Raw genomic sequence first — 24,336 nt, forward strand, 5'->3', positions numbered from 1 at the left:
AAGTCATTCCATCTTTTGCTAATACCCTTCTTGCACTTTAAAAAAAAAGCCACTTTAAAGTTGTGTTGTGCTTGGTGCCGACATGGCAGTTTCGATGTACTATTGTACTAGATATGACTGTGCAATGACAATAGAGAGTTATCTTATTACAAATAAAATGCCCCCTGATACAATATGATACATTAATGTTAAAGCAATGCTGCTGTGGCTAACCAGGATGCTGAACTGCAGGCAATTTAATCTTCGGGGGTTCATTTAACATGAAAGTGAAAAAATGTGAAATGTTTGCTTTTGGGGAAATGAAGCAGTCATTAAAACTAAAGCATGTGAGACATTTACAGGAGAAACTTCTCTTTGCTGGACCTGCTAACGACTCAGTAAACTCTAACAAGCAACTGACAACTGCACTCTTAATGCGCAGGGGTTTACACAGTTATTCAATTCTGATTTAAAAAAGCTGCAGTGGAGTCAGATTGCACTCTGAAATAGAGGAATATTGAACAAAATGGAAAACCTGAGGAGCAGCATGTTCCCCAAGCAGATGAATATGTACTAAAAACTCTGTGGATAAAAGCAGTTTGCAGTTTTAACTTTTAAAAGTTAAAAAAAGACACACGTCTCAAAAAATTGGTAAAGGTCAAATAATTTATCGGAGGGCGGCGCTGGGTGTCAGTCTAATGAATCATTCCGCGTTTCTTTTTACTGTGAAGTTCTTCCACTAATCAGCCGAGCCAAACTGAAATTACTGACTCCCTCTGACCTCACACTCCCTTGAATTCTTCTCTAATGATAATTAATGACACCGATCGGTTGTTTGATTGGGGCCAAAACACGTGAGCTCCTGTCGGGGCTTTGGATCAAATCTGGAAGAGGATTGGAAAGCAAAGCCAGGCTGTCATTGGCTCCTTTTGTTTTTTGCTGTTTGTTGTTGGTTTACACTAGAGGGCAGCTTGATACTGTCCATGCGCCGTAATAAGGCGCTCGCTGTGCACATGTGGTTTGCACTTATTCCATATTTTAGACGGACAGCAGAGGAGACTGTCAGATTCTAGCTAGGCCCACACACCTGCTCTTTTATTATTTTTCTATCATTTTCTTTCTTTTGTCGTCGCGCAAAATTCCCCTTTTTATATAAGAACACTGACAGAATCGTGGCAAATCCGATTTTACTGAGAACCACAGCGCGTATGGCATTTTAAATGCTTTACATGACAGCTTTTTCTTTTTTTATTATTACTAAAAACAAAGTCATAAAATGATCTGAGCACTTGTGGGGGTGGGGGGGAGTTTGAGCTCGCTGAAGAGGATTATTCAGCCGCTGATGACAAGCCAAAAGCTCCATTCAGGATTCAGATCATCTCCTCCTCCTCACCATCATCATCATCATCCTCACCGCTGCCCCGCCGGCTCCACACACCTGTGCTCCTGCCGCCTCTTCCGCTTTGGTCGCCGGTGATGACCGGAGGACGTCGTTTAAACAATAAAAAATCGCTTCTGTGCTCAACAAGCTGCCAGCATCAGTCCAACCGGCCGCGGTGAATTCCTGTCATGGGCAATAATGTTTCGGGCATCTCGACGCTGCACAGAGGTCAACAGCAGGGCTTCCACAGACTCCGGAACTCTCAGAAAGGTGAGTTACCTGAACACGCTTCATAGTTGACGAGTTTACGTCACTGCACTGAAACTGTTGGTAAAGCTGATGGGACGCGTGCAGAGTTTCTCCTGCTGCTCCGGGATCAGCTGAGCGGTGGTGCTGAAGAACAGCTCCCGGCTGCAGGAGGCGGGCCTGCTGTCTGGTCGGGTACATGGTCGTGCTGGTTGATGCCGGGAGGTGCATGTGCACATTTGTAGGGGCAGACACGTCAGCACTAAAAACAGGAAGCTCGAGGAGTTCTTAATACTTCTGTAACATTGCCCAGCCAGGGATGCCTCAGTATGCTTGCTTTTTCCCTTCTTCTGTAACGACAGCTGTACGTGATCCACGAGGCCAAGCAAACACTCGGGATGTTCGGATCTCAGCCGTGCAAAGTCCGATATTAGGAGTTGTTCCGCGTTTGATCTTAACATAATGGGACATGTTCTGATGTCACCTCTAAATTATAAAACATCTGGTAAAGAAAAGTAAAGTCTGGATGAATTTATCAGTGATGGATCGAGAGGTTACTTCCCCAAATAAAACACACAGAGGTGTCCTGGTCTGAGACAGAACAGTCCTCGTGCTGCTCTCACCACAGAAAAAGGGAAATAAATAAAGAACTGAAACGTTGGCTGCTGTAAATTTCTCAAAGGTGAGAGCACTGTTACCAAATGCAAACAAAGAAGTCATAAATCGTGAGGGTGAATAATTTACAGCAGTCTAAAGGTTTGCAAACATTTAGTGTATTTAAGCTGAAATACAAAAGGCTTCATCTCCTGTACGGGTTTTTATTACTGTGCAATCCTGTAGTGAAGTGAAACAAGCCGCACAAACATCAGGATGTTTTTTCTGTTAGTGTCATTTCTTGTCATTTTAGCTATGTAAATGTTATACATATTATATTTTATAGTATTTAAAGTAACAAAAATGAAATACTCTGTCATCCAGTTTCAGCTGCAGCATTTTAATTCTACTGTTTTCTAGTTTCATGTATTTGGTTTTACAGCATTACATTAAAATTAAAATATTTTTTGCATGACACGTTAGTAACATTTTTTAGGAAAGTTCACTTAAAGATTTGAGAACGCTCACCTGTAGTATGAAGCTAAGGCTTCTGCAGTGAAGGCTGAATATGTACGTAAACATGCAGTTGTACGGTTGCGTGTGATTTTCTGAAGCCTCTGCTCTCTCAGTGGCTCCATGTCTCTGCTGGTGTCTGGATTCAAACATGGCGATGACGATACAATTTAGTTTTGGGGTTTTTATTGGAATGCAAAAGTTATAAATGGAAGCATCTCTTTAGATTTGGTAAAGTATTCCACTCAGCGCCCCATCTCCGCTGAAACTGTCAGCGGTTCTTCTTTGCTTGCAGACCGTGTTAGCTAGCTTGTTAACTTGCAGGTGCGGCTGTCTGTTTAGTTTGGGCTGCACGTTGGTGTGCAGACTACAGCTTCAACCAGATTCAACAAAGTTTACTAGAAGCTGAAGCGATGCGTGGGCTGGATTACACGTTTAAAAGGCCCAGATTTGGCTCAGGAGCTTGAATATTGTCACATGCAGACAAGAAGCGTAATTATTTTTCAAGTTGTCTTTATAGTTTCCTTTGTTGTGTTGAGTAAAGAGAGAAAATTGTATTTTTCGGTATATACTGCATGGTAACTGGTTTGCTTTGCATGTTTTATTCACAGTATTTATAAGAACAGACCTTATAAGCTAAGCTAAAGAATAAGCTGTGTTTGGTGCAACCAAAATGATATTCCCTGCAGACTGCCTCCTTTTTCCAGGACCCACTGGACTGCGTCCCACGTGTCCAATCATGCAAATTACAAAACGGCCCACCTCCACGCTGCTACATCTGGATTACAGAGGGGGAAGTGGTGGGCCTGGGGGAGCGGTTTAAAATGAAGCTGTCTGCAGGATAATCACCATAAGTACACACTTTGCCCTTCCACGTTCTCCCTCTATCCGCAGCACGCGTTCCGAGCGGTTATTTTCACATCACAGGAACGAGTGAGTCAGGCGAGGGGAGGCGAGGCGGCGCATCAGAGAAGAACAGGGACAATTATTCAGCCAGGTTGCCTTGACAACCACCCATAACATGTGCAATAGTTCCCATGGTGATGGATTCCAGAGTGCGTTATCAGCGGGAGTTGATGGCTGATTGGGATAAGAACCAGACGACGTCACCGGCAGCCGCTCGGTGATGAAAGGATGTGTTTGTGCTCTGCGTCCCGGTTTATTAGGCTGCTGCTGGGACGGCGCGCAGTGATTAGTTGGATGTGGAACAGAGATATTCGCAGATCAGAGTGGGGCTGAGACGGTGTGTAGTCTGTTATGTTGGCTATTACCCCCCCCCGTCCGCCGCCACCCCACAGCCTGCACAACTCAAACACACACTCGCTTCTTCAGCAGAGACGTAAAATCATTGGTTTTAACTGATAGAGAGACCTCTCAGAGAACTGCTGACTCAGCTTTGGAGCAGTGACCCATTTCTCTGTCAAATGAATTAAAGTACTACAGAAGTACTTCATATCAAAATACTTGTTTAGATTTAATTATTTGGCAGGTTTTTAGCCTATTTACAGCCTGACACAAACATAATGTTAGAAAGTAGGAATGGCTGCATATTCACAGTCATAGCACACAAACAGCAAAGAAATCTGCAAACAGATGTAGCTGCAGAAGACAAGCAGTGCCATAATGTGTGCGTCTTTCTAGAAATCTAGTTCTGCTACACAAAGACAGAGGCCGACGTGGGGAAATCGCATGCGCCACAACAAGACGTAGAGTTCTTTCTCGTGGTTAAACAACCGTTTAGTTCCAACCCTTTCTCTCTTTCTCATCTTTTTTTAGAGCCAAACTCCACATCACTCAGAACGTCATGCCCGGTGAAGTCAACAGTGTCTAATACACACAAACTTTCAATTCAGTGTTATTTACACAGCGCCAAACCACAGGAACAGTCGCCTCAAGGTCCTTTATATTGTAAGGTAGACCCTACAATTATACATACAGAGAAAAACCCAAATGACCCCCTATGAGCAGCACTTTGGTGACAGTGAGACGGAAAAACTCCCTTTTAACAGGAAGAAACCTCCGACAGAACCAGGCTCAGGGAGGGCGGGATGACTGGTTGGGGTGACAACCAGTGCAACTAACTGAATTTTCTTTCACAAGAGTAAATTAGTTTGTGTCCTTTTTACTCCGTAAGGACTCGTTATCAGTGAAAGAAGGCAGCAGAGCAAATCCTCCACTTTCAGTGTTATTAAATGGCAGCTACACAGTAAGATGTACAGAGCCCAGAGGCCAAACACAGCTAAGATATATGTGACAAAGTTATACTTTGCACTGCGTGTGCAAACAAGATAGTGCAGCATTTGCTAATCTCGGGTAATATTAAATAAGACATAATGTTGACTTTGATAACTCTAAGGTATGCACACTGACAAATGAGCGTGCAGCTTCACAGTCACATCTCCCCCCACCTCTCACATCCAGTTTCAAAACACCAAAATGACGATTCCTCATCGTAGGGCTTCGTATGCTTTTGGGTGGCTGTAGCTGAAGAGGTAAGGCAGGTTGCCCTAGCATTGGGCAACAGCCTAACCCCAACTTGCTCTCCCGTGCATCAATAAAGCGTGAATATTAGATAGAAAGCCCATAAGCACAGAAAAAAGTGAATGAGGCCTGTATAAACCACTATAAGTGCTCGAGTAGAGTAGAAACGCTTTATAAAAACCAGTCTCTCATATCAGTGATGATCCTCTACATCAGAGTTTGACAAAGAAGTTGATGTTTACACCCTCAGGAAGTTGGAGGTCCAAGGCGAAATCACAGAACTACAGAAACAAGTAGTCACAACGACACTTTGAAGGACTGGGAGCAGGCCAGAGGTGCTAAACTTTAGGTTTCACATTTTTATGCACAAAGTCACAAAAATGTATCCTTCTCTTGTGCACACAGATGAGCAGTTTGTAAGCTCAGTGTGATGAAATGTGTCCTCTTTATAGATTTTTCTTCTTTGGCTTCTGCAGAAAGTTCAGCGTGCTGCAGGTGCTTTTCACTTAGAACTTTGGGGCAACAATAACAGGACACAAAATGCGTTTGCAGACAGTTTTATTGGCTGTCGCGTTTACTGGGTTGTGACACGGCCCATGTAGAGACAGGAGGGAGGAGCTAAACAGTCTGAGCTGTACATCATCACTTTTTCATTAGCACAGGCTGATTTAGTTTCCACCACATGATATTACTGCGAGGGCACCACAAGGGCATGTTGTTACCTCACACACACACTGACCAACACAAACACACAGATGACTGGTTCACATAGTACTTTTCTGTTTTTATAGCGTGTACTGCTGATAGTGGACGTTGTGTTTATCTCAAACCTAAACTGAAGTCTGGGCTGTTGTATAATTTTTATCTGTGCAGCATTCGACACATTGCATCCTCAGCATCTCTGCCTGGTCAGGAGTGGAAACTTATTCAGGGATCTAGTGGAGCCCGTGGCTCGATGGGTTAGGGCTGTTTGGGCCATGAAAGGGGTCAGGTGGTTTTAATGTTATGCCTGATCAGCATCAGTTCAGTTAGAGTGTTTCTGTGGAACTCCATGATGGTTACCAGACCAGGAAGACTGTTTTACCCGAAGTCTTTTGAGCAATATTTATTTTAGCAACAACATGTGCGTCAAGAATCAAGACTTGAGCTACTTGAGTCATACATTAGTGTTAACATAGTAAAACAGCAAAAACTACACAGAAATTTAACTAAGATACTACTTTTGCACGTAGGTCACAGCACCTGAAGGTCAAATTCTGGGTTTTTTGCAGCACAAGATCAATAACCGAGTAACCAAAGCAGATGATCCACTAACTTGTTAACAGTTATCCTCCATAATGTTGGCAGGCCTGTTTTGAAATAGAACGAGCAGCAAACTGCCCTCCAGCTGGATTCTTTCATACCCACTGGAGACCATAAAGCATCATCATGTGATGTTTTTATGGCTTTTATAACTGCTCTGGGTTTTTCTCTTGCTATTCTCTGGCTTTAGTTGTTTTGTGCCTGATTGTGGGCTTGATTTTCTGAAAAGGAATGCTTTGTGGTCTGAAGGCTCTCCGGGGAAAAGAAACCCTTTTACTGTCTAAATGAAAGTGCCTGATTAAATAAAATGTATAATTAGCTTTGTGCTAAATACCCTCTGTTTGCTGATATGTGCTACAGGTGCTACAGAAGTAGAACATGTTGTAACTCCTAGTTTGGTGGTATTTTTTTTGACATATTGGAAATTAATGAGCTCCAGAGTTCGTGTGTAATAGGAAACTGTTAGTCATCTGAACTTAGGACAAAGCCTAATCAGAATTAAGTGCACTTGGTCTCTGGGGAGTGGTCATTAAATGAAATGATCCTGTGTGAGTTTTGAAATTAGTGAACCATATTTCACACGGGGCACAGTTGAGTGGAGTCAGAAGACACTAATAATATAGCCAAGGAAATATTCAGGAAACAGTTTTCTCTGTTTCTTTTTGCAGCCGTGACCTCTCTGCTGCCTTTTCGGTGATGTTTGACCTTTCTTATGCAACGTGGCGTCTCGCCTGGAGTGTTTCTGAACATCCTTAACACCTGCCTAAATAAGAAGCGCCGCTACGGAGAGGTGATACAGGCGCTTGACTCCTGGGAGGACTGGAGCTCCTCGGGCACTGTAATGCAGCTTTCACACTTAGTAAACAAAACAACAACAAAAAACCGACAGCCAACCCAGACAGTTGCTGTGCTGGATGAGCTCATCAGGTTAGACCATGTGTCATACTTATATAAGACAAGGAGCTATTTCAAGATAGTTATTAATGCATTTGGTAATGGTGATGCATCGGTTTACTCTTGAAAAATGCAACAATCTGTTATGTTACAATGCGCCCGTGTCATTGACGGTCACAAATATGAGGTGAAATTGATAAAATGCTCAATTTTTTATTTCTAGCACAGTGAATCTGTGATGAATGTATTCGTCTAATGGCTTTGTGGTTACTTTATTTTGCAAACGGGACCGAATATCAGAGTTCTCTGTTAATGACAGATACCGGAAATGTGTCGAAAGCGTGCAAATGCATCATTTTGTCCCCCGTTATGATGGGAATACTTCCTGCTTGTGAGCACAGTAACAGATTTATGTTTTAATGGATCTTTACGGTGGAGAAGAGCAGCTCGCCGAGCTCCGCAGACTCCAAATGGAATAATTAAGCCTGCTTCATCTGTGCTCGTGTACATGTACAGTGTGTTCTCTGAGAGCCTGTTAAATCATGTAGCGTTCAGAATAGTGTGTTTTTCTGATGCAGGAAACAGTATGTTAAATTTAGGTCAGTGATTCATACTTTAGTGTTAGTTAACCCTTTCCAAGCACAAAAGATCCTGCAGCCGGACCAGACTGTGGGCGAGCGCAGCTCACTCAGTGAAGAGCTCGTCTGTTTTGTTTAAAACTGATGCAGAGCTGCTGAGATTTAATTCTGATGCATCAGAGATGCAGTCGAAAGCTTTCAGAACAGCATAAATAAACGCCGAGCTACCCAGTTATGTCTGAGGAGCTATTTATTCTTATACATACAGTTCTGATTAGAGGGAAATATAAACGGATTTCATTTCATATCGTGGCCTGATCAGGAGGGGAGCGGCACCTTCAGCAGAGTTCTGACAAAAACCAAACCAAGAAGTCACTGCGACGATGTTTACTATAATAATAGTCAGCACTAGCTGGGTAGCCAAATGTATTTCTTAGACTTAGATGTGGAATGCTGTTTTTAAATATAATCACAATTTTCCATCAGTGTAAGAAAAGAAGCAGAGAGAGTGAGCGATGTAACAAACCAAAGTAGATCTTTGATTAGCATCTTCAGCACTAACAGCCCAGAGACTGTGTATAAAAGATGGACAGAACCACCATGACTTTGATTATGGTTTCTGTAATCCATCAGGTTTGATTAGCATTCATAAACTGAATGTGTGCATCACACAGACACCTGCCTACTAAAGCAACAGATTTGGATAGCACAGACGTTGACAGTCTGCAGCTCAGAGCGCTCTAAAATGGGCCAACACTGCAAACCAAAGTGATCCAAGAGGGTTAGCAAAGTGAATTAGCAGGGAGCTGCTACAGCTCATGCACAGCACTGCTAATTTTAGGCCGTGTCCTCCTCCTGTTACTACTGCATTTCAAACGAATCTGTTCTCAGAAGCCTAAATAATAATTTTCTCCCACACATGAGTGCTTTATTAAGACTTGTGTCTCCCAGCACTAACTTTCGTGTGCCACCTTTCTTCTTGCTTTGTTGTAGCTCCTCCATGAAACCAACACTTACTGCACTGACTCTCTTTCACGACACATTACAATCGCCAATCAGATGTGTCCCCATAATAGAGTATAAACTGTTTAAACTAGTGCTTTCCTAGCAGCACCCCTACGTTACATCTGCCCTTTTTACTACTAAGTAAATGTCTACTTTTTAGTTCCTCATTCAATGTCATTGAGTGAAATAAATCACACTGTCTTAGATTTTCCCCAGTCAGTCCTGTAACATACAGGATACTGGTCACGTCAAAGTGTCCCTATAGTGGTCCATGTGGTGAAATAGATCCAGTGCAGCTTCTTTAATGGTATTGATGTTTATCTTTGTGCTCCTGGCATCAATTATAAAAACCATCTGACTCCAGTCCAGCGGTTCTTCCACTGCCTGGCTAACATAGTTGGCTTCGTCACTTCCCCATAAGGTCTCGTGTGCATCGTGTCCCCGCAGAAAACACAGCTGTCTACATTTCTGCTTCTAGTTCCACCAGTTTATTGATTTGCATGTATCATAGAAGTTTATGATAGCCAGCTTTTCCACAACCACCTCCCACCCCACCTTCCCTGTCCCGTCTCATTGCCACATACCCACTCATGATTAAATTTAAACAGGGTGTTAGCCGTGACTCCTGCACACATATTAGTTCCGATCTCTCCTTTTGACTGTAAATGAACCACTTGAAGTACCGACCAATGACAATCAAGTGTGTTGTGTTCCAGTGTAGGATTAACAATATTGTTAATACAATTAACACCTTCTTTGAATTCCCCTCACCTCACCCGTCTGCTAAGAAGGGTCAGGTAGGTAGAAGTCATGGATTTGTATGCTTTCCGTCTTGGACTTGAAATTAGCATTCATGTCTCCTGCTATGAAGGTCACTATCCTTCTTTTCTCTTTCAGCAGCTTAAAGCAGCTTTCATGACACTTGCAGTTGGAGTTGTTTGTCCTTCCCCACACCCCTTTCTCCTGTCCAGCCATCCAGACAACCTCAGCACAGCCTTGCTGCACTGAATCCTGGCAGGCAACATTGTGCTGACCTCCAGAGTTACAGGATTTGGGTTTGTGTTCGTGTCATCCAGCACATCTTGTTCATATTCTCTTGCCTTTCACGAGCTAGCAGTGTGCACAAATGCCCTGCAACTAAAGCACCTTTATGGTGAACAGATTTCGTCACAATGAACCTTTTAAATCTCTCAAAAAGGTTATTTTGGAGTTTTCTCCCTCAGCACTGTTTCTGTATATTTCTTTCTTGGGCCTTTTTGTTATTCCTTTTGCACCCTTGCCGGTTTTCACAGCCTCTGGTTTTCAACCAGCTCCATCATGCTAATGCTAACGGGCACTCCTGTAATCACCCCTTTACTGCCACTGGGTCTCTGTACTCTAGCTTTCACAGCTCTTCAGATTTTGTCTTTTTACACACTTGTAGTATTTCCTGCCTTTTCCACCTGGGTATCTGTGTTACACCCAATCAGCAGGTTTCCATCCACTAACACACTAGCATGCTTGTGTTGTGAGTCGTTTTCTTTATTCCACCATCACTCTCAAATATCACCACCACGTGAAGGGAATTCATCGTAGACCTCGTTACCTCACCCTCACAGTCTTGCTCTCTGATCCTTCCATGTGAGCCTCTGTCCTCCTCTCACCAGGCCTAAGACCTCCTTTCACCATCTGCTGCCTTTCATTTCCTTCCCCCTCCTCCTCAATCAGATCTGTGTTTTTGCATCCATCCTCATCAACATCTCTCTCCACCACGTAGCATATTACTACCAGACTGTTCGCCGACACTTCCACGTTAAACTCCTTACTCAGCTCACCGAATGCCAAGTTCACGCTTCACAATCCAAAGTCTGTTAATCCTTTCAAACAAACTCTCACAAAAATCTCTCTTTTATACTTTACCCTTAGCAGTATGATCATCCTTGTATCAGTTAACATGGGAATCTATGGGGCCTTAGGTGTGAAGCCAGCCCCAAGAGGCCATTAGAGGAACTGCATGTTTTGGCTCTTGACACATGGCTGCAGCTTTGGTACAACATGATCGACAGCTGTGAGCATGACCAAGAAAAAAATGAAAAAGGAAGGATTAAGTTTTTAATGAAACAAACAAGAATCAGATGGAAACAAAAGTAAATGGCCAATAAAATAAAAGGTAAAGACTCTATTATTGTAGGGGCTTTATCCTACAATATAATTAAGTGGTTTTTGCAATAAAAATAACATTTTAGGATAATTGTGCATTCTCATGCATCACTGATAATGGTGTGTTGGATCAAATATTGTCATTGAAACAGAACACAAATTAATTCTGTGATGAGGCTCTGCAGTGTGGAGCCACATTAGGCCAACACTCCTCTCCGAGACCACCAAGCCAATTCCAAATTACTCTCCTCCATGGCCATGGATCAAAAAGAAGCATATCAGCTACACAAATAGTTTTGATTGCACAATTTAAAAAAAGAAGAAGTTGGGATGGAAGTCATAAATGTGGAAGTAAATGCCGGCAAAATGCCAAGTCAATCAGCATGTGAAGTGATGCTTTGCTTTTTCTTGCATGCTAGCAGTGAGAACATTGTGACAGGAAGGTGATTATTTTCAAATTAAAACCGGGCGAACAACACCTCATTTAAAATTCATTTCACACATTGTAGCATGCAGGGAAACACCAATATGCATCTACAGTCTGATCACTGTAATAAGAAAAATGAGTGCAATTCCGTAAAAATAACATCTGACTCAATGTTTGCAGCCACTTTTTATAGCGTGTATGCAATTAAGATACAATTACCTTGAGGTATTTGTTCACTGCATGAGAAAAGGATCTGGTGCCGGATCACGACATGTTTAACTGAAACGACCTCGTCGTTTTTCTGAGAAGCCGTTGATACGACTTAGTGCACTTTAACTTAGCATCAAAGTCCTGTTAGCATAAATGTGATTAGTCTGTACCATTAAAACTTCATCCAGATAACATGATGACAAAGTTCAGCTTGTGACGAACGGCTGTTCTGGTAATGCGCTCTAGAAATCTTTGGAAAAGGAAAAATGCCCGGGACAATTTGATTTCTTCTTTTTACACATAAAAAAATGTGAAAACTACATTTGTGTGCTTTCTGTTGGGTCTTTTTTTATTCGTAGGTGTTTAAACTTCAGCTTACTACCTGCATTTAGAAAAATAACCATTTATCAGTCAATATCAAATTTATTTCTATAGCACACAAAATCGCACAGGGAGGTAATAACTTATTCAAAGTTAGGGGCATGACTTTCAAAAACAATAACTTCGTTATGGTGAGAATATTCAGTGTTAACAGTCTTTAACATCGTGTAGACAGTTAAACAGAGGCTGCAGTGAGACGGGGAGATCCAGTTTCAAGGGGAAGTAAATTTGGATGTCATCAGCATAACAATGAAAGGGGATGTTGTATTCCCTGACAATAGATCCCAAAGGCAGCATGTTTAAGGAGAACAGAGCTGGACCCAAAACAGCCCCCTGTGGAACACCACAACAAGAGTATTTCTCATTAGCTACAGAGAAAGACCTCTCTGATAAATATGATTTAAACCATGAAAAAACTGAGCCTTTAAGACCAACAACGTGTTCAAGTCTTGATGAAAGAATGTTGTTATCAACTGTGTCAAAGGCTGCAGTCAAATCTAAAAGGACTAAAACAACCGAACAACCTGAGTCGACGGTTAAAAGAAGATCATTAGAAACTCTTAAAAGTGCCGTCTCAGCACAGTGACGAGATTTAAAACCAGACAGGAAAACCTCACAGACGTGTGTCTAAAAAGGCGTGAAGGTGCTTGAAAGCAACTTTTTCCAAAATGTTAGACATAAACCATGTTTATTGATTAACACGCTTCAAACCTCATATATTCATATCATAATTGTAACATATTTGGATATTTGTGGCTTTTACTCAGCTTCCTCTTTTATAAACTCTGTGGAGTTGCTGAACACGCACAGTGGACTGTTTGTTCCCATATCACAGAACGATGCCATTAAAACGCATCTGCTAGTGTGTGTAAAAGCAGGCAATGTTCCTGTATTTATGGAGACGACTCATATTTTGTGCCTGGATAATAGTTACAAGCCATGTGACTATAAACGTAATTGTATCTCGCTTGTAATTCACGTGGGAAAATTCAGGTGCTTTCTTGCTTTCGGTGCCAAAAGGACGTCTCTAAATCTACTGTAAATAACTGAAATGAATACATCTTTAATGTTATTGCTGTGCGAATGGCGAGATGGGAGCACTTTATTCCACTGATGGTGGCGATATAAGTAAGTACTCATATGTGAATACATTTCATTCAAGTCTGAAGTGGCGCACGCGACTTCATTTGCCGTTCATCGCCTCTTTAACGGCGTGCGCTGCTATTAAAACACGCACACACAGATGCTGCGTTCAAATCATTTTATATGCGTGCACAAAGAGGGATCTCCCCACGGCCTGCTGCTCTGCAGAGCTGCTCTAGTGTATCTGATGGGATAATCTGCGTGTTGTGCTGCGGCCCATGTGAGGGAGGGATTACATATTTATTTGGGGAGTTTTCATCCCGCCTTTACCATCTGTCACCAGTAGTGTGGCCGTGGGACATGTACCACAGCTTTATAGTGGAATGATAGGATAAGAGTGGGTGAGTGGGAGAGATTGTGCACGGGTGGTTGTGTGTGACTCAGAGAGAAAGGGAGGAAGTAACCACCTGCACATTCACCAAAATCCCCCGTGTCATCTAAAAAAAGCAAAAGTTGGGGGCTTTTCAGTGAAGTCCAGCAGCAGCACTGGGACTTTTTCCCATGCTCTGAAGGGCGGTCTCCTCATAGTTCCTCTTTTAGTCCCAGGGTGATTAAGAGCCAACTCAGTGCTGATGTCATAATCCACGTCCTGTCACATACATTACAGCTGCAACCTGATGGGTGGTCAGTTCACTTGGCCAGTGTGTGTGTGTGTGTGTGTTACACTGCATTTGATTCATGAGATGAGATCCTGAAATAGTCAGCTTATAGTTCAGTAATCAACCTGAGACTGACCTCAGGAGGATCAGCACAGACCTGCCCCCCTCTACATCAACAGTGACCGTGTGCAGAGGATCCCAGCCTGCAGACTCCTGAGCACTTTCACCTCTCGTCACCAATCCTGGACTGCAAACACCTCAGTGGTCACCAAGCAGGCGTAGTAGCAGCTTCACTTCCTGGGAGAATAACCTGGGTCAAAAGCTGCAGGTGACCTTTTACCGCTCCTCCACAGAGAGCGTGCTGACACATCGTATCACGGTGTGGTGCAGGAGCTGCACTGAAGCAGAGAGGAGGAGGCAGCAGGTCATCGGCACGGCTCAGACGATCGTCGGCTGCTCTCCGGCCTCCCCGCAGGACTCAGTCGCCTCACGTTTCCTCACTGTAAAGGACCCATCACGTCCTGCCTCTGACAGGGATGTGCACAAAAAGACTCACAAACACTCGCACTACCACCTCCTCTTCCTCTGCCCGCACAGCCAAGTGCATGTATTTAGCAGTTTTTATATATATAGTACTTTTTAAAAGCTCTGCATACTTTCACATAGGAAATATATTTCTGACCGTTTCCTTATTTGCATATCTGACGGTACAAAATCAACATTTACTTCAGCTTTTACAACCAAAAACTGCAACACACAAATACTGGATTTGCTCTCCTCAAGTATTTTTATTTGTTTTGGTCATTTGTTTGATGCACTTGCCTTTTTCTTGTGTTCCTGGTGTTCATGTTCTCCTGATGTGTGTCTTTGTCTCTGTCTGCTCCATTTTTTGTTTTGCTGTATCTGCAAGAAATTAATTTATTTATAAATCCAAAACAATGAGCTGAAAAATCCTAAAATGCTCTGCATGCCAGTATGTCTGATATTTTAATGTTAACATATTAAGCTACAGATCGATTCACAGTCATTCTTGTTTGTAAGTCTGAAGCTGGGGACATAACTGTTTCCCACCTGAGGACATGATGCCTGCAGTTCCTCTCACACAGCATCTCTCTGTACGTGTCTCCGCTCATATTCAGTCCTGACCAACAGCTTCCCCGTGGGTCCAATGTGCAGCTTGGTTTCCTGTAAGGGCGAGCTGCAGGAAAGCAATAAATAAATAAATACCATAAGACTGCTGGAACAGCCAAAAACCAAGTGCATCGCTCAGGGATTTGTACTGGTGTATCAACACTTTGTCTTAATGAGACAACAACAACAACAAAGTTCTTCCTGGTTTTCAGAGTTTCTCTGATTTCATACTTAATGAAATGAGTTTGTATTTCATTAACTGCTCTTTCACATGTTGTGTGTAATTACCTGCTGGATGGTGATTACATTAATCAGTTGTTGAATATCAGGAAGAAGTCCATTTCATTAATTTTTCTATTATCACTTTAAAGAAACTGTTTTTTTTCCTGCTACAAATGTGCAGTGTCTTTGTTCTCCACACGGCCTCCTTCTGTAGATATTAAGCAGGAACTTTATGTCTCTGCTGCACATTTTGAAGATGGCTTGAATCAAAATGTGTTAATTCTCTGGCTTGTTTTTGTCTTAGAGAAGGAAATCGTTGGATTCAGGACACAGAAACTTTTTTTAAGATTCAAACTTTCCTTTGACAGAGCTTATCATCAGGGTTGGATCAGGTGACCCTGAAGCATCCTTTGGTTATGCTGCTAAAAGCTCAGGCTCCTCTGGGACTCCTTCTTCTCTGCTCACCTCTTTTCACTGCTTCACTGCTGCATGACATTAAATTGTATCTTCTCAGCTTCATGGTCTGAATTTCGTCCTGTCTCCCTGTGCTCTGCTTGCACTCCTCTCTCTCCCCTCACCCCGAGGCCGTCCCTTCCCGAGTCGGCTTCTGCCGAAAGTTTCTTCCTGTTAAAAGAGAGTTCCTTCCTTGTCACGGTCCCTTGGTTTGGGGCCAGGGTTTCTCTAGTTTGGATAAGTCTTTCTATCCCATATTGTTTGTTTGTAGTCTTGCCTTTAGTTCTTAGTTTAGCTCTTTGACTATGTTAGTTGTTAGGTTGTGTATTTTCTGCTTCCTGGTGTTTCTCTGTCTGTTTCACGTTGATAGCCCTTCATCCCGTGTGTGTTTTGTTCACTTTTGCTTCCCCTGTCTCCTGGCACCTGTGTGCATATATTGTCCGAGTCTTTGTCCCCGTGTGTTCCATCGTCCTGTGTTTCAGCCTAGTTCATGAGTTCCTGGTTGAGTTCTGTCTATGTGAGTTTTCAGTCCTGCACTTGGGTCGTGACACCTACGCCTTCCTACCATCGCCTGGCTCTTTGCAGTCGTCTGCATCGTATGTTACACTAAAAGCCCCTCCAGGTGACTGTTGCTGTGATTTGGTGTAAATCAAAATAAGCTGAACTGATCTGCATGCTGAACATTGCAGTGGTTTTTCATTTCCACCTTTTATTGTTTTCTGTGACTAAAGATAATTCACAGGTAGACTTATGTAACTGGTTATTTGGTTGTGTAATGATAATAATAATAATTTTTAAATAAATGTCTCTACTTCTTCCTTGTTTGTAATCACAGAGATGCTCTTTGATTAGGACTGGCATGTAATTTAAGTCACGCTCAGACCTCACCGGCGAGGGCTGGCCCGGTGCGTGGCCCCTTCAGAAGAAACAGGCCCTCAGATTGTGTTTTTAATGACTCGGGTGTATGTTTGGAGCTTCAGCTTTAAAACTAAATGCTGTAATAATACCTCTGGTTTGCAGCTGTTACTGAAGCTCGATTTATCCAAATGATAAAAAATAAAGTATTCTGGTTTATTTCGAGTATTATGCAGAGAGTTTTGCTTTTGCTTTTTTGCCTTGCATACTCATCTTGCTTGTACTGTGACAACAGGGAAACAGAAAGGCGCTCATGACCCAGCTGTTCTGGGAAAATTTGTATAATAGCAAAGAGAAAGCCGCAGTAAAGTTCTTAACCAGCCTGCAGGGTTTCTTTACTCATTTATCTTTATTGTAATGCAGTTGAATGACTCATGAAATTGTTAATATTAAAAACCACACAGTGAAGAACCTTTAAAAGAATCCTGGCTTTCATTTTTGTTATTGCAGAAATTTTCTATAATTATTGTTTTTGTCGCCGGGCTAAAGACTTCCAGCTGCTCAAATTAAACGTCTAGAGGAATATCAGATCATAAATTCAGTTCTGAGAACTCAAGCGCTGACTCAGTACCCAGGCTGGGCTCGGTCCATGTTTTAGTTTGTTCTCTGTAAAATTCTGTGTATTCACTGGCCGTAGCATCTCGTTTCATTACCACAGGTCCAAACACAGAGTGCGCGCTGGTATCGTTTGCTCGCAACATTAACAGCCTGTAAATTGGTCTCATTTGTTTTAAATAATCTTACTTTACATTTGTTTCAAATCATTTTTACAGCAATACTATTAGTGTTATTACTAGCAATAATATGAGCTACTGCTGGCGCTCTTTCAGATTCTTCATTATGTATCAAACGGTGACTCAAACAAAATTCAGTGAGAATCCGTATGATTCGCTGCACCCGTCATAATGTTATACCTGCTCAGTGATTGTAATCATAATTGTTATTAATATTAATGCTGTGAATTATTAAGTATTTTTTTAAATGCTGTCATTATTGAATCTTGTTGTAAACCTGTGGTGCTCACACAGGCGGAAGCTGCAATATGCTAACAAATTAGCATGTTAGCATCGATGCTAGCTCTTGGCTTGATTGTTGTGGTGAGGCTGTCAACACTGTGCATACTCAGAATTATAAAAGGAGAAGTTGAGGAATGCTTTTATTAAAACAGGAACTCCTTGAAACAAATTGTAGCTTTATGCATATTTTTAATAAGTTCACAAATAATCACAGCTATGATTTGCAGCTTATTATCACTCACACTGCTGCTACATATATACTGCAGCTGTGTTCAGAAACCCACCCAAGCACATTTTAATATGACTGAATTATCAGTGCATAGCTATAACCTCCAAATCTCCCTCTCATCTTCAGCATGCATGTTTTCAGCATTGCTTACTTTCTAAGAAGGATTTTTTTTTTCATGTGCTGGTAATTAAATCTTCTTTCCCACTCCCTGTGAATCCTCCACAGGTCATATTTGAAACCTGAGCATGTTTTCCTCAGACTCACTGTAGCACATCCACTTTCGTTTTTCCATGACTTTGAGATTCTTCTCTACCCTCAAGCTTCCAAATCTTGCCTGGATCCTGTGACTCCTCTTTCCATCCAGGCTCAGGCAAAGCGTGAGATATCTTCATGCGTTTTTCTTTCTTCCTGGAAAGAAAGTGATACTCAGGTCTGAGCTGTGGGAACAAGAAGAAAACATGGCCTTAAAAAAAGGAGCTCAATCTGCTTATCTCTGTTATGGTCCCACATGAGAAGAGGAACAGATTAGCCCCAGGTAATATCTTTGGTGGCCTCTCCAGTGTCTAATTAAAAGGCTATCGTTTTAGTGAGTACATATAAAGCAGTGATTGAGGTGATTTTCCCTCAGAGCTGTGTCTGCTCTGTGGGACGGTCACAGCACTTTCAACAACTCTGTTTCCTTTTGATCTGATTTCTGCTCAGCCCAGCTGCTGGAGGATCTAAAGAGCAGGAGAAAAGCCTAGAGAGAGCATACTTACGCAGGTTATAAATGTGGCAAATGAGAGGAATGATAAAGCGGGAGCAACGTAAATGGATAAAAGAAAACCCCCGTAATCTGTCTCAGTGTCAGGAAGTATAATTTTCCAAACATGACATGAGCCAGCGAATGCCAAGAGGGATACACTGTGCTGATTCACAGAGGGTATGGTTTGGGAAACCACAAAACCAGCAGGCGCACTGATTGATGGCGCCGAAAATCCATGCAAACGGATTCATATGTTTCCTTATGCAGCAGCTGCCCCGTATTAATCTAATGTAATTAACAATAAACACCCCGTCATGATCGGAATTGCAATTTAAAAGTCTCGGGGATCTGCTCTGCGAGGAATTACAACCACATGTCCTCCTGCCTGTGAGCGAGCTGCAGGAAACACAGAGATTGCTCATGAAGTCTTATCATCTTGTTTTTCAGGGGAGGAGCTTTAGCCTTAGTAGAGAAATGAGATAGACTGGTGCATCACATGTTGCCTTTCCGTTTTTTACTTTCATGCAGAATATCTGGCTACTGGGAGAAAGGGCAACCCTCATATCGGGAAATTCCAGCTTTCTCTATGTCACTCAGTCCAGGAAGTCAAATATGAAGCGTGCGATCTGCACAGATGTTCTGAAAGACTCTCAGTTTTAACGCAGAATAAAGAGGCGTTCCAGCGTTCCAGCGTTACCGATCTTCCTGACTCCAGCAGTCAAGCCTTTTTCCTTTAATTTGTCAGATGTCCATAAGTAGTACTGTACAAAACAAGTTATATTGTACTAAATTAAATTACCGGATTATTAATAATTCAGCTCTTTTGACAGCTTCAGCAATGCCCCACTGAAATCCATCACTCCTCACCAGCACATTCTGGGGCAGCGTTATCAGGCAAAGTATTTTCAGATCCTCGGCACCTGAGACAATAAGGCATTTCTCTGCAACCATCCAGCCCAAGGCCGAGCAGCTCTGAGAGATATTAAAGCAGAGTGACAGATCTAATTATCACCTCCCCACTTCTTCTGCTCCAACTCTGATGAAAAGTACTACATTACAGCAGACACCCTATGCCCTCAAACTAACTTTCACCTTTGTTAATAACTAAGAGTGTAGTTATCTGGAATACCTGCTGAGGGCATGTCTCAGAATAGAGAGAAAGAGATTTGCAACAAGGCTGAATTTATGAAAGGAAGACTGTCATTATTCCAGCTCTTGCTGCAGTGACTGTGCAAATGCCCCCTACCCACCATCTCTCACCTTTCCCCCCCGTCTGCTTTCGCATTTCTCATTTTGTCTTTTCACAGAGATCTAGACGGTGTCACAGCTCTGTGAAGTTTCCACTCCTCTCTTTTATCGTATCCTGTTCCTGAACGCTCTAAGGGCTCCGCTGATATCCCATATGAGACTGCGCTGAATGGGAGGTTTTGTTTGCACACACGTGCTGTGCAGCAGACAATGCCGGCTGCAGGAGAGCCACTCTGCTGACCTCTCTGCTTCTTGGCATCTGCTGCCAGATTCCCTTTCAGTCCCGTACAAATCACTTAGAAAGAGGCAGCGAGCTCTGTTTTGCTGGCAGGATGTTATGGTGCACAGCTCGCACCACTAAACTGCTGTTTTGTTTTGTTGTCTCCCCACACCGCTACTGTTGATGGAAACTGTGTCGAGCTGGGCTAATGGGCTGTGGGTGTGTTTGTGTGTGTCCCCGTGCACTTACATATGCATTCCCGGTAAGAAATGCGCAATTCCTTTCGAGTAGTGGTTGCCGTGGAAACCTTGGTCAGGTCTGGTCTTCAGCTGCCATTAAACAGTGAAGCGTGCTGGGACATGTGGCAATGGGGGTTGGTTAATCATCAGCCACTATATCAGATCTGTGGCCACGTTAGTGCTGATGGTTGCACCACGAACACTTTATTAAAAAAAAGAAATACATTTGCTTCAGATGTCAGAATTAAAATGGTGCCCGGTGGAAATGTACTGTAGTTGGCGTGCAGGGTGCCACACACCATCACCTAAATGCTTAACTAAATAAGAAACTATTAATGCTTTTAACAATGATTTAAAAAACCCTGTTATGAATAGTCAAAATTTACTCCTATAACAAAAAGTTTCTTCTAAACCGGCAGTTTTCAAGTGACCACGTGAGGTCACTGGATAGTTGATGGATGGATGGATGATGGATGGATGATGGAAGGATGGATGGATGGATGGATGGATGTAGCTGGAGGACGGATGGATGATGAGGATGATGGATGTGTGGATGGATGGATGATAATGGATGGTGGTGGATGGATGGATGGATGGATGGATGATATATGAATAGTGGATGGGTGGATGGTATGGATGGATGGATGGATGGATGGATTGATTTGGATGTGATGGTGGATGGTGGATTGATGGAAATGATGGATGGATGGATGATATATGGATAGTTGATGGATGGATGGATGGATGGATGGATAGATGATGGATGATGGATGATATATGGATGGTTGATGGATGGATGGATGATGGATGATGGATGGATGGATGATGGATGGATGGATGGATGGATGATATATGGATAGTTGATGGATGATGGATGATGGATGGATGGATGATGGATGGATGATGGAAGGATGGATGGATGATGGATGGATGATGGATGGATGATGGAAGGATGGATAGTTGATGGATGGATTTTGGTAAAGGTTAAAGTTAGATCACGCTCTGCTTGGCCTCACTTCTGTAAAAATCAGTTATTAAACTAAAAGGTTTTGTGGTCTTTGTGCCTTTTGGAGCATTTTTAATGAAACTATTGAGAAATAATGTTTCCTGCTGTGTGCTGCTGCCTGTGCTTCAGGAAAAGTTCTGGTATTTTAATAGACTAATAAGTACATTTGTGTGTTTGCATGGTATCCCTACACTTTATGGATCTTCAAAACAGCACCAGTCCCCGGTGCACTTACACACAGTTAATCCAACTACAGCAGGTAGCTTGAGCCAACTATGCTGAAGAACGTGAATACATGCAGAGCTTGTGCATGTATTCGTGCTATCTCTTCATGTCAGTTTGACTGCATGATGTTCAGATCAGGGGCTGTATTCACAAACATTCAGGGAGCTCTTGCAGAGTTCTCCTAATGTAGACATATAAACTATAAACATTTATAGAAAGGAGTCCTCACTTAAGAGTGATTTAGGAAGCTCTCAGAGTAACTCTGAGCAAGAAGTGAACAAAACCTTTTACCTCAGCGAGGCGATGCGGCTGACCCGATTAACAAGAATACATTTTTGCCAGTTTTCAAGTAATTCAGCCTCGTAATCACATTCATTTCTGGCATCATTGCATTGGATGGGAGATGTAAGCGTATCTTTAATGAGATCGGCTACAAACATTATCCCCGCACCATCTAATCTGCTGTTTCATTAACTCACTGTCATTCGGAGGTATTTCCTCTACCTTTTGTCTCTCCACTATTTTCTCCTACTTAATAAAGCAAAGGAAACACTTAAGCCTCTAAAAAGGCACTCCTTCCTACTGATAGCAGTTTTCCCACAATCTAGTATAAACTTCAAAGGTTAATTCTTATAAAACATCATAAATCTAAAGCTGCACACACAACACAAATAATTTGCATTGACGTGGCAACCAGAGACCACGCAAAGTTGATAGCATTCTGCAGTTTCAAGCAACTACACCTGAAATATCCACCAGCAACAGGAAGTGGGCGGGTCCCAAGATAAACTTTTCTCAACTTCCAGGTGAGCGACTGAAGCAGTTACCCATGCGACTGAAAAGTACAAGTGATAGACATTTGACCTGGTAGTAAATACATTAAAAAGTTACCTAGGCCGGACCGGAGCAAACGACCAGCCGTCAGCTTTGACCAGTGAATCAGTTCCAGTCTGCTTAAGACTTTTTTCCAGATTCTGCCCCAAGCAGCAGCTCTTTGTAATGGGAAGCTTTAAGAATGTGGCCCCAGGGCTCTGAGCGGGCCACACCATCTGTCACAGGACTCCTCGTTCTTTGTAACTCGGGCTGGATGTTTGAATTTGATACAACCTCCAAACAAATGAACACCCACAAACAACGTCTATATGCATGCCAGTCTGTTAATAACAGACACAGCAGTACAATCAATGAAGCCCTTTGTTGGGGAGCTATGACCTTTCCACAGCTGTCCTTGAATTTCACATGTGAGGCTTCCACAATGTATTCAATATCATATGTAGATTTTATACAGGCATTGGTAGATACCTGTCAAATAGCTCTCAGCAGGTTGTAGTTCTCCCGACTCCTTTTGGCTAGAACTTGGACGTTGGAGTCCTTCCTGTATTTATTGGAAGGAAGTCCTTAGTACATTAACCAGAAATCCTTTAATTTCTGGTTAATGTACGCAGAAAGAAGGCGAAAAGCAAGAAACTAGAGAAAGAGACCTTAATTCGGGTCCATCCTGCTCTTGATTATCTCAGCAGTGTGTTTCAGTGTAGCTAAAGTCATAATGATGCTGCTCTTTACATATTTTTCAGTTTTTGTTATGAGAGAAACAAACAAATTCAATCGAGGCTTTTTTTTCACTCCATTTAATCCTGTTGAGGTGCAGAGTAAAAAATAACAAACCTTTATTTTATATCTACCATTTCTTCAAGAAACCATAACCAAAAAGCACATTAGTCAGTGTGGACATCTTACATTTAAAAGGAGTGGTCATCTGAACATTTGAAGCAACAAACATAATGCCACGAAGCAGCTGTTACGCATCCAAAGCTGAAATATGGGCATCACCATATGTTGTATCCCATTCTGAAATCTCAAGTTTTGGTAGCCATAAAACATCTAGGATTATTACACCAAACCTGATGAGATCTGGATCTGGTTTAGAAATGAAGGGTGTTGGTTTCTGGTCTTTTGTCCTCTAAATGGGACCAGAATTAACCAGTTCAGTATCTTGTTATATTAAATAAAACCTGAAACTAGCAAGAGAGAGCATAAACATATGTGATAAGTGTTTACTGAGGCGTCAAATCAAGTGAGAGATTGGGTTGTTTTCTCATGAATTTACATCTAATTGTACTTTTTTTGGCAACCAGAGGAGCTGCCCCCTGCTGGTCATAAGACAGAATGCAGGTTTAAAGCGCTTTCATTTTAAACCATCTGTGGTATTAATGTTCATAAACAATGTCATTGGTGGCTTCTGAAGATGCTGACTCTGCACTTCTAAAAGTGAAAACATCCAGCACAGAATCAGGAACACATGAAGACGAGTAATCCATCCAAGTACCCGTTTTTCTTGTTTCACTTTAGAATCATCCTGTTTCTGAGTTATTTAAAAAACAGACCAAACCTAAACAGAACAGAAGTGTTAATAAGGCCCGAAGAATTCATGAGGTTCACATGAAACATGCCTCTCATCAGATAGGCCGTAAATATCAGCTGTAGCTGTACGCACACACCCATCTGATGCCGACTAACGTGCAGCGAACCGTGAATCGCCACATTGTCCAAGTTATGTAATGCAAGTTTATGTACAGACTCTCAAAGATGCACCTCGACCCTGTTGCAGACAGGACTGTGGGCCAAAGGAGGCTTTCTTTCTAAAGGTTAAGGCTGACAGAGCAGTGACTGCAGGAAGAAAGAGTTACTGTACAGAGGAAGGATGTTCTAGCAATGCATTCGTGTACAGCAGCGGTGTCAAACAAGGTGAGGAAGTGCACTTTTCTGCAGGCCTTTCCTCTGGTGTGTGTCTGCGAGGTTACACGAAGCGCTGGTC

General features: G+C 42.3%; 1 protein-coding gene across 1 annotated transcript in view; it reads left to right on the forward strand.

The window, feature by feature from the left end:
- Nucleotides 1-608: 608 nt before the first annotated feature.
- The window catches only part of neurl1aa (neuralized E3 ubiquitin protein ligase 1Aa), a 95,441-nt gene continuing 71,713 nt past the window's right edge, over nt 609-24,336 (forward strand). The window contains exon 1 of the mRNA XM_040033553.1: nt 609-1,630. Within this exon, the coding sequence (XP_039889487.1) occupies nt 1,549-1,630 (82 nt within the window). The 5' untranslated portion in view covers nt 609-1,548. The remainder of the gene's footprint in view (nt 1,631-24,336) is intronic.

This window comes from Simochromis diagramma, unplaced genomic scaffold, assembly GCF_900408965.1.
Source record: "Simochromis diagramma unplaced genomic scaffold, fSimDia1.1 OVJJ01000571.1, whole genome shotgun sequence".
Taxonomy (NCBI): Eukaryota; Metazoa; Chordata; class Actinopteri; order Cichliformes; family Cichlidae; genus Simochromis; species Simochromis diagramma.